Here is an 11173-nt window from a genome sequence, read left to right as displayed (position 1 = left end):
AATTTTTAGTTGATAATAATTTCGTCCCCTCATGGGATCGAACCACAGTCCAGCAGACAGGCAGGAAATCAGGATGACATTGACATTGCCGATTCGGTAACGTCAATGTCGTCCTGATTTCGTGCCTGTCCGCTGGACAGTGGTTCGATCCCTTGAGGGGACGAAATTATTATCAACTAAAAATTCCCCTTCAGTTTACATATATGAAAATATATCAATTCCGAGGTAGAGCAAATTAGATATTTAAAGACATTTGTACCTCGAATGATTTACAGGCAGTTCCCAGGTTACGACGGGTGTTCCATTCTTGAGACGCGTCGTAAGCCGAAAATCGTTGTAAGCCGGAACATCATCAAAAATCCTAAGAAAACCTTACTTTTAATGCTTTGGGTGCAATGAAAACTATGTAAACTGCATTCTTATGGCATTTTTCATCAAAAAAACCTTCAAATATTGATTATTTTGCATTTTTGGTGTCATATTTCATCTGCCAGATGAGCTTTGTAGGCGTTGTAACCCTGGAACATGCGTCGTAACCTCGGAAAGTCATAAGCCGAGACTGTCGTAACCCGGGGACTGCCTGTATATGAATTACGGTGATGTGATAAATATTTCATATTATATATATAATATATATACGATCTATATATAATATATAATATATATATATATATATATGATGTTATATATTTAGTATAACATACAATATAATATATAAATAATATATACATATATATATATATATTAATATATATATATATATATTATATATGATAATATAATATATATATATATATATTATAATATATTATATATATCATATATATTATGTATGGTATGTATGTATGTAGTATGTATATGTATGTACAGGTACTATCCTACTTACAACAAGTTTGGTTCCGACCCACTGGTTGTAAGTCGGAATGGATGTAAGTCGAACCTTAGAAAGTGGCCAACATACTGGGTAGGGTATACTATCAAACCTTTGCTATATAAGTGCCTACTTAGTACTGTAATGTAATTGTACAATCATTATTTCAATCTTTTTACCATAATGTACTTCTACTAATACATTTTAATCATTTAGGTAATAGTATATACGTACAATCAGGCATTGAGTTACAATGGGGTTAGGTTCTTGCATACATGTCAGAAGTCGATTCTTACGTAAATTGGTTTGCAATTCAGTCTACAGTACAGTTAATACCAATGATGCTGCAGATATGGGCAGGGTAACTCAAACTGATGCTGCCTGAGTGATGAGAGTTCTCATGAGATGGCGCAATGCCAAGTAACTCAATGGTCAACTGTCTGAAGTAAGGTTGTAAGTACGAGTGGTCGTATGTCGAGTAGGTTGTAAGTCGGATAGTACCTGTATGTATGTATGTATGTATGTATTCTGTATGTATATGTATATGTTATATATATATATATTATATATATATATATATATATTTATATATATTTATATATATAGTATATATATATATAGACATATATATATATATAGATATATAGATTATATCTATATATATATATATATATATCATATATTATATATATATATATAACCATATATAATATATATATATATATATTATATATATATATATCTATATATATATAGATATATATATAATATTATATATTATAGTAGCGCCAAAAGTCTTTACACCCCAGTGCAATTTAGGCAAACGCATACACACGCGCACCTTTTTCGACCTGTAAAGGAATGCAAAAATTTAGTTAAGATATTGAAATTGTGTGTCAGTTTACCTTAGGCTTTCTAGTATTTGGTTGCACCAAATTTGTTCTCCTTAGCTGCCTTCAGCCATCGGGGAACACTTTCAATGAGGTGCTGACAAATCTCTGGTTCGATACTGTTGCAAGCAGCGATGATGGCGGCTTTGGGTTTCTCGATATTGGAGCAGTCAGCCGTCTGCAAACGTTGTTTAATGATTGACCACAGATTTTCAATGGGACTAAAATCAGGGGAATTAGGAGGCCAGTCACTTAAAAGCTCCACACCACAATCCTGCAACCAGTTCCTAATCAATGCCGTCGTGCGCTGTCTTGCTGAAGAATCGAAGCACCTGTCTTCTCAGCTCCCCTCTAAATATTCATTTAGCACAACGTAATAAATGTGCTGGTTCACTCGTTCATTATTTTCAAAAATACACAATTCCCCAACTCCCTCATAACCCATAGAACCCCATACCATCAAAGTTTTGGGAAACTTTTCACAAGGACGAATAAGTTTGTCACTGCACTTGTTAAGGCGGGGACTTCGCCAAACTTTCGTCGAGGTGCTTTCCAAGCAATGGAATGTGGATTCGTCAGGGAACAACTTTTTTTTTCCCAGTTATTAATGTCCCATTTACCAAACCTATGAAAAAAAACTTTCGTTTCTTAACCCTTAAATGGTGAAGCGGTATTTTAAAAATCGTCTCCCATATGCCGGCAGCGTTCGCGAGTGAGCGCCAAAGCGGAAAAAATGTATTTTCAAAAAATCACAGCACGCTTACTTTTCAAGATTAAGAGTTCATTTTTGGCTCCTTTTTTTATCATTGCCTGAAGTTTAGTATGCAACCATCAGAAATGAAAAAATATCATTATTATATATAAATATTGGGATATGTGACAGTGCAAAAAAAAAATTCAGATATAATTGTATACAAATCGCGCTGTGAGCAAAGCGGTTGAAACTAACAAGTTAATTTTTTTGTCCTTGTATTGTACACTAAATTGCAATCATTTTGGTATATAACACAATGTAAAACAATCAAGGCAACACAGAGAAAATATTATCACAAAATGATGCAGGAATTCATAACGCGCGGACGTAAAAAAAAGCTGTTTTTAAAAATTCACCATAAATCGAAATATTGTGCTAGAGATATCCCGTTTGTTGCAAAATGAAGGTAATTGATTGAATATTACTAGACTGTAAGTGTTGTAGCTTACAATTGCAGTTTTCGACCATTTCGATCGAGTTAAATTTGACCAAAGGACGAATTTTTTCTGTTTATCTTTATTTATATGAAAATATTTCAAAACTGATAAAAACTACAACCATTGGTTGTTTTTAGTTGTATTCAACATGAAATTGCGCACATTTTCATATATAAAACTTTATGTAACGGCTAATTTAAAATGGTGCAAACTTTACGACAATCGGACGAAAAAATGTATGGTTTTTTCGGAAGAGTTGCCGCGCGGAAGGAAAAAGTTTATTACATAAATTCACCATAAATAGAAATATTGTGCTAGAGACTTCGAATTTATTGCAAAATAAAGGTAAATGATTGAATATTACAAGAATGTAAGAGTTTTAGCTTACAATTGCGTTTTTTGACCATTTCGGTTGAGCAAAGTTGACCAAAGGTTGAAATTTTGACACATCGTTATTTATATGAAAATATTTCAAAACTGATAAAAGCTACAACCATGGGTTGTTTTTTTTTGTATTCTACGTGAAATTGTGCACATTTTCATATATAAAATTTTATGTAACGGCTAATTTAAAATGGTGCAAACATTACGACAATCGGACAAAAAAAATTCTGATTTTTTTCGGAAGAGTTACCGCGCGGACGTAAGGAAAATGTTTTTTTCTTTTTCATAAATTCACCATAAATCGAAATATTGTGCTAGAGACTTCTAATTTGCTGCAAAATAAAGGTAAATGATTGAATATTACAATAATGTAAGAGTTTTAGCTTACAATTGCGTTTTTTACCATTTCGGTATAGTCAAAGTTGACTGAAGGTGGATATTTTGGCATTTATCGTTATTTATACAAAAATATTTCAAAACTGATAAAAGCTACAACCATGAGTTTTATTTAGTTGTATTCTACATGAAATTGCACACCTTTCCATATATAAAACTTTATGTAACGGGTAATTTAAAATGGTGCAAACATTACGACAATCTGATGAAAAAATTAATGATTTTTTCGGAAGAGTTACCGCGCGGCCGTAAGGAAGGAGTTTTTTTTCATAAATTCACCATAAATTGAAATATTGTGCTAGAGACTTCCAATTTGTTGCAAAATGAAGGTAAATGGTTGAATATTACTAGAATATAAGAGTTTTAGCATACAATTGCGTTTTTCGACCATTTCGGTACAGTCAAAGTTGACCGAAGGTTGAAATTTTGGCAATTATCGTTATTTATATGAAAATATTTCAAAACTGATAAAAGCTACAACCATGAGTTGTTTTTAGTTGTATTCTACGTGAAATTGTGAACATTTTCATATATAATACTCCATGTAATGGCTAATATAAAATGGTGCAAAAATTATGTCAAAGTGACGAAATAATTTCTGGGATGTGTCGCTGATACTTTTTAGTGCGCCTGTGACGATTGTAAACAAAACAACGCCTTGATCCGTGAGCTCCCAGCATCCCCCAAGGCGCGTGATTCAAAAGTTTTCACCTAGTAGGCCTATAACTATTTTTCCGCGAATTTAAAAAAACTTTTTTTATAGCTACGTACCATACGTCCAATCGGCACCCAACAGACAATTTAAATCGACGTTTAATACGTCCAATTGGCGTTAAAAGGGTTAATATATATACAGTGGTCCCCCCGTATTCGCGGGGGATGTGTACCAGACCCACCCGTGAATATTTAGAACCCGCGAATGTTTGGAACCCCTATAAAAATGCTAAAAACAGCCTATTTTGTTAGTTAAAACTCAAGAAAAACCCACTAAAAATTTTCATGCTTGGTTTTTTAATAGTTTTATCACAAAAAGTGCATTTTATGATGAAATTCATAAAAAAACCAGGAATATGTGGATATTTATTATAGAAAAATACCGCAAATGCGCGAATTTTCCGCGAATAATGCGGGGAAATGTTCCCAAGAGAAATCTGCGAATCTGGAGAATGCGTATACGGGGGGTCCACTGTATTTACATATTGTATGACTACGTATTGTATATTTTAGAATTTTCAAGATGTATTTTGATATAATGACCTTTGCTTCACTAATGGCAGCTCTTGTAAATTTGAAGGAAAATGAGTTTTTGCACTAGTTGTCTTAGAATTCTTTAGTGACATAAGGAATCAACTGTGTAACTGGATCAAGGTTGTATGTTCATGAATCATTATTTTTTTTATCAAAGGAAAAAATAAAAAAACTGACTCATGAAGTTGAATCATTGGAGCGTTATGTCAGACGTTCAGAAGAACGCAGAAAATCTGATCTGAGAGGGTTCCAGAGTGATATACAGCTGTTAAGAAATGATTTGAAGACTCTTATATCTCAATTATATAAGGTAAACATATTTTTGTGTTTTGGAAATATATAAGTAATTGATTAACTGTATATAGTACAGTACTAGCATTTTTGTATAAAGTAAAAATTCTATTTTCCCTTGTTTGAATTTTATATGTAGAATAACATTTTTTATTTCCTCTGCTAATAAGTGTTTAATTTCAGTGTGCACAGGCTATTTCATCATGAAATATATTTGCTTGGAAATAGTATTCAATGAATTATTATTATTATTGTTATTATTATTATTATTATTATTATTATTATTATTATGATTATTATTAAAAGTAAGGCTACTTCAGCAGCATTACACTTGTAGAGATTCTTGTTTATTTTACGAATACGTAGCGTCTTTTTCCATGCTACTTAAACAGGCTAGTAGAGCACCTATAGAGGTCATGATCAAATAGTGTCAAAATAGGTCTATATATTTGAATTTTACAGATAAACTATGATACCATAGTCATCAAAGTCATTAACAATTTTCTCTCTCTCTTTCTTTCTTAAAGCGAGCTTTCGTCTGGAGTTGCCAGACATCCTTGGGCTGGGAAGCTGAGGGTGGACTGATCTTGGTGTGGTGTCCGTTCTCCTTATATTTGGGGTTGACAGCAGGGGGTTTGCCTCATGCTGATCTCCTATTGGCTGGTGGCAGTGAGTCTTCGTTTTCATTGGTGGCTTGAGCCAGGTCTCAAGCCACTTTTTCTGAGTCGATGGTTGCGATGCTGCAGATCCTGCAGCCATCTAGACCTCCTGAGCGGCGCGGTAACGTTGATGGGCGTTGTGCTACGCTGTGGGACGTCACGGCTAATTTGATTTCCATCAGCTGCAGGAGTACCTCGTTCGGGGCCGTTGTCTTCCATGGACTTGTCGTGATCGGTGGTGTCATTGTTGGTGGCAGGTCTTCTCATACTCATAGGGAGGAGAAATTCTTCCTGTGTCATATTCAGTTTAGGTTATATTTGCTGGATGAGAAGCGCCTCTAGCAGGCACAACCGACCGGCATCAGGGGCCTTCCCGATGATCTTTGTGTTGTGTATGGTGGCATCCCGGGAGATGGCCTCTTGATGTTTACGGGCATGATTCTTTATAGCCCCCTCTTGGGCATGGCATGAGAGTCTCTTCGACAGGCGCATGGTAGTCATACCTAGGTAGATGCCGCTACATTCGCGGTCTGGGCATGTATACTGGCACACTACATGCATCTGCTTCAGGGGGTCACGTACCTATGAAGAGGGGTTATTTTTCATAATAAGGTGGCACATCCTCCAGTTCTGGTAATATATGATTAAGTCAATATTCTTGGTGTTGTTGGTCAGGGACACATTTTCAGAAATAATTTTCTTCATGGAGTCCTCTTCACGGAAATGGGAACTCATGAAGGCTTTGTAGTACAGTTTGATATTACATATCCTGGTGGCGGGGGTGCAGGCTCTCACTACTGTACCATTTCTCCAGGGTTGTGCGGAACTTCCTTACTGATTAATTTATTTGAATACTCGTTATTCACACGTACTTGGGAGGCGCGGTCGAGTTCCTGGTGAGTGTCCTACTAGGTCGAGCAGTGGGAGAGGGCTCTCCTGACGAAGGCCCTGACGGTGGTGCTTTTGAGTCTGGCAGGGCACTCGCTGTCACCGTTGAGGCAAAGTCCTAGATTGGTCTTCTTTTTGCAGACGGAAGTCCGGTGACCGTCTTCCTTCTTGCTTACAAGGACGTCGAGGAAGGGGAGCCGATCGTTGGAGCTTTGTTTAACTGTGTAATTCAGCACACTGCACTGCTGAAATGCTTGACGGAGGGCTTCTACCTCATCCTCAGCGTCGACTTGCACAAAAATGTCATCAATATAACGTCCATACCTGCGGGGTTGCTGCATCCTGGCGAAGACCCATTCCTCCACGGTGCCCATATAAAAGTTAGCAAAGAGGACCTCCAGTGGGGAGCCCATCGCCACGCCGTCCTTCTGGCAGAACATCTGGCCATGGTGGGTGGAGAAAGAGGCCTTCTTCGTACAGATCTCCAGCAGAGTATGGCATCTTGATTGGGGGTGGGGTCGTAATCAGTAAGGTTAATGTATCCTTGGCTTTGTTCAGGGACACATAGTTTGCCGTCGTTCAGGGAAATAAGCTTGCGCAGGGCATCTCTCATCCGCTGCTTCATGTCATCCTCCTGAAGGCGGATGAGGCATCTCTTGATGTTCCCAGGGTACGTTGGTTTCTTTCCTGCGGGGTTGTCTTCTTCAGTGGATGTGTCATGTTCAGGATTATCAAATTCTGTGTCGTCCAGTCAATGACTACCTTCTTCTTGAAGGGCACCAGGACATGCTGCTATAGTCGGTACAGCCTGCAGTCTTCGGCAAAATTCTTAGAAGCCATCAAGGATGCCCTTGGCACCGGGATTATCGCCTCGCTGGACGTGGAGTCCCTATGTACGAACGTGCCTGTTGATGAAACCATAGATATAATCCTTGATCGTGTCTACAGGAATCGGTCGACAGCGCCCCTCGACATACCTGAAGCCTTGCTCCGTACGCTGCTGGAGATCTGCACAAAGAAGGTCCCCTTTCTCCACCCACCGTGGCCAGATGTTCCACTAGAATGGACGGCATGGCGATGGGCTCCCCACTGGGGGTCCTCTTTACTAACTTTTATGTGGGCACCATGGAGGAATGGGTCTTCGCCAGGATGCAGCAACCCCGCAGATATGGACATTATATTGACGACATCTTTTTGCAAGTCGCCGCCGAGGATGAGGTAGAAGCCCTCCGTCAAGCATTTCAGCAGTGCAGTGTGTTGAATTACACAGTTGAACTCAGCTCCAACGATCGGCTCCCCTTCCTCGATGTCCTTGTAAGCAAGACGGAAGACAGTCTCCGTACTTCCGTCTACACAAAGAAGCCAATCTAGGACTTTGCCTCAACGGTGACAGCGAGTGCCCCGCCAGATTCAAAAGCACCACCGTCAAGGTCTTCGTCAGGAGAGCCCTCTCCCACTGCTCGACCTGGCAGGACACTCACCAGGAACTCGACCGCGCCTCCCAAGTACTTGTGAATAACGGGTATTCAAATAAATTAATCAGTAATGAAGTCCGCACAGCCCTGGAGAAATGGTACGGTAGTGAGAGCCTGCAGCCCGCCCCCAGGATAATATCAAGCTGTACTACAAAACCTTCATTAGTTCCCATTACCGTGAAGAAGAGGACTCCATTAAGAAAATTATTTCTGAAAATGTATCCCTGACCGACAACACCAAGAATATCGACTTCATCATATATTACCAGAATCGGACGACGCGTGACCTTATTATGAAAAATAACCCCTCTCCACAGCTACAAGACCCCTGAAGCAGATGCATGTAGTGTACCAGTATACATGCCCAGTCCGCGAATGCAGCAGCACCTACGTAGGTATGACTACCATGCGCCTGTCAAAGAGACTCTCATGCCATGCCCAAGAGGGGGCTATCAAGAATCACGCCCTTGCCAAATATCAAGAGGCCATCTCCCAGGATGTCTTCATACAGTATACGAAGAAGATCATCGGGAAGTCCCCTGATGCCCGTCTGTTGTGCCTGCTGGAGGCGCTTCTCATCCAGCAAATAAAACCTACACTGAATACGACGCAGGAAGAATTTCACCTCCCTACGAGTATGAGAAGACCTGCCACCAACAATGACACCACCGATCACGACAAGTCCATGGAAGACAACGGTCCCGAGCAAGGTACTCCTGCAGCCGATGGAAATCAAATTAGCCGTGACATCCCACAGCGTAGCGCAACGCCCATCAATGTTACCGCACTGCTCAGGAGGTCTAGACGGCTGCAGGATCTGCAGCATCGCAACCATCGACTTGGAGAAAGTGGCTTGAGACCTGGCTCAAGCCACCAATGAAAACGAAAACTCACCGCCACCAGCCAATAGAAGATCAGCATGGGGCAGACCCCCTGCTGTCAACCCCAAATATAAGGAGGACAGACACCACACCAAGATCAGTCCACCCTCAGCTTCCCAGCCCAAGGATGTCTGGCAGCTCCAGACGAAAGCTCGCCTTAAGAGAGAGAGAGAGAGAGAGAGAGAGAGAGAGAGAGAGAGAGAGACAGAAAATCATTAATGACTTTGATGACTATGGTATCATAGTTTATCTGTAAAATTCAAATATATAGACCTGTTTTGACACTGTATTTAATCATGGCCCCTTTAGGCTACTAGCCTGTTTAAGTAGCATGGAAAAAGCCACTATTCGTAAAATAGAGAAGAATCTCTACAAGTGTAATGCTGTGAAGTAGCCATTACTTTTAATAAAGTATGCTTAAGAGGACTAGTAGTAGTAGTAGTAGAAGTAGTAGTAGTAGTAGTAGTAGTAGTAGTATTATAGTAGTAGTAGTAGTAGTAGTAGTATAGATGATGATGATGATGATGATTAAGACTATAGAATAGAATATAAATAAAGTGTGAAAGGAAAAACCTGCAAAGAGTAGAATGGAGCAGTAAAAGATGGATACATTTTTAATGTGTAAAGATGAAATTACAACTTCCATAATATAATCTTTACAGGTAAATCAATTGAAGGGAATGTGTTGGAGGGTACAAGATACAGTAGAATTGTATCTCAAGGCTATATGATACCATGGTTCATAGGTTGTGGAATAGCAAATGCCTGAGATTATTATTACCTAAAAAGAAGCTTAACCCTACTACTGAGGTGCACTGTTAGACACAAAGGCTCTTCCAAAGGATTTTTTGTAATTGAGAGTTACAAGTGAAACAAGGTCAAGTTTCAGAAATTAGACTGCTAAGTAAGAAGAGGCTGAAGGAAATGGATAAAAATAAGAGGCAAACGGTAATGCATGTGTTGCTCAAGGAATACAACAATGAACGCATTCGTACCATGCGAGGTTGGGACAATGCAGTGTACACCTATCAACTGAACTGAACAATTGAAAGTGTTGAACCAAAGCACTCAAATGTCCTATTAACCCCTTGCATTAAGATATGATTTTGTGAAGCTTAACAATAGATATACTAGGTCCTAGTGCTTGACCTTCCAGCCTAAATTGTGTACTCTATCTATCTATCTATTTGTTTCAATTTGGATATAGTACTCGCTTTGGAATCAATGTATTGCTTCATGCTGTTTGGATAAATTTGTGGGAAAAATTCAGATCACCTGAATGACTGATGTCAGCACTCACAATTCGGCTCAATGATACAATTAAGAATAGTCTCGTATGAGGTTTCATGGGGGATGGTACTATACATCACCCTGTCCCTGTACATTTCGTATGTATTTACGCACTAGTAAATATGTATTGTGTACAAAAGGATTGTTGCTGGTTTTAGTTCTTATCTTTTACATAGTATGTCAGTTGGAATAGTAATTTTGTACAATTAATTAGTACAAAACGATATTAGGAAGAATCAAACAAAAACTTCTTTCAGTTTTCTTCTGAAGATTGAAAAAGAAACCCACAAAATCACTTTGTAACTTGTTTACTTCTAAGTATTTACATTTAGTTTTACTCCACACTCGAGTACTTTCAGGCCCTGTCTGTGGCCCATTCTCAAGAGATGTTTGGGATGTTAGCCTGGGTAGCTGCTGGGCCTTGACCCAGGCTACCACAGACAGGGCCTGAAAGTACTCGAGTGTGGAGTAAAACTAAATGTAAATACTTAGAAGTAAACAAGTTACAAAGTGATTTTGTGGGTTTCTTTTTCAATCTTTAGGAAGAATGTGTAACTCACTATAAGGTACTACGTGTATAATATCCCGATACATCTCATAAATATTTGTCCATAAATATACTCAGTGTTTGTTGCCGGATGTAGTTCTTATCTTTTATGATGTGAGAGCTGTTACAAAATAAAGTAATACAGCTAGTCCCGGTACTCGT

General features: G+C 38.7%; 1 protein-coding gene across 5 annotated transcripts in view; it reads left to right on the top strand.

Annotated features, from left to right (window-relative positions):
• Positions 1–11173, top strand: part of LOC135222887 (coiled-coil domain-containing protein 77-like) — a 343870-nt gene that overhangs the window by 321385 nt on the left and 11312 nt on the right. For 4 of the 5 annotated variants that reach the window (XM_064261256.1, XM_064261254.1, XM_064261257.1 and 1 more), the window contains exon 10: positions 5138–5290. The exons of the other annotated variant lie outside the window; for it this stretch is intronic. In XM_064261256.1, coding sequence (XP_064117326.1) covers positions 5138–5290 — 153 coding nt within the window. The remainder of the gene's footprint in view (positions 1–5137; positions 5291–11173) is intronic. 5 annotated transcript variants of the gene reach the window in all.

Source organism: Macrobrachium nipponense, chromosome 8 (assembly GCF_015104395.2).
Source record: "Macrobrachium nipponense isolate FS-2020 chromosome 8, ASM1510439v2, whole genome shotgun sequence".
Taxonomy (NCBI): Eukaryota; Metazoa; Arthropoda; class Malacostraca; order Decapoda; family Palaemonidae; genus Macrobrachium; species Macrobrachium nipponense.
The sequence above is the reverse complement of the archived record's forward strand: the minus strand, read 5'-3'. Positions and strand labels throughout refer to the sequence as shown.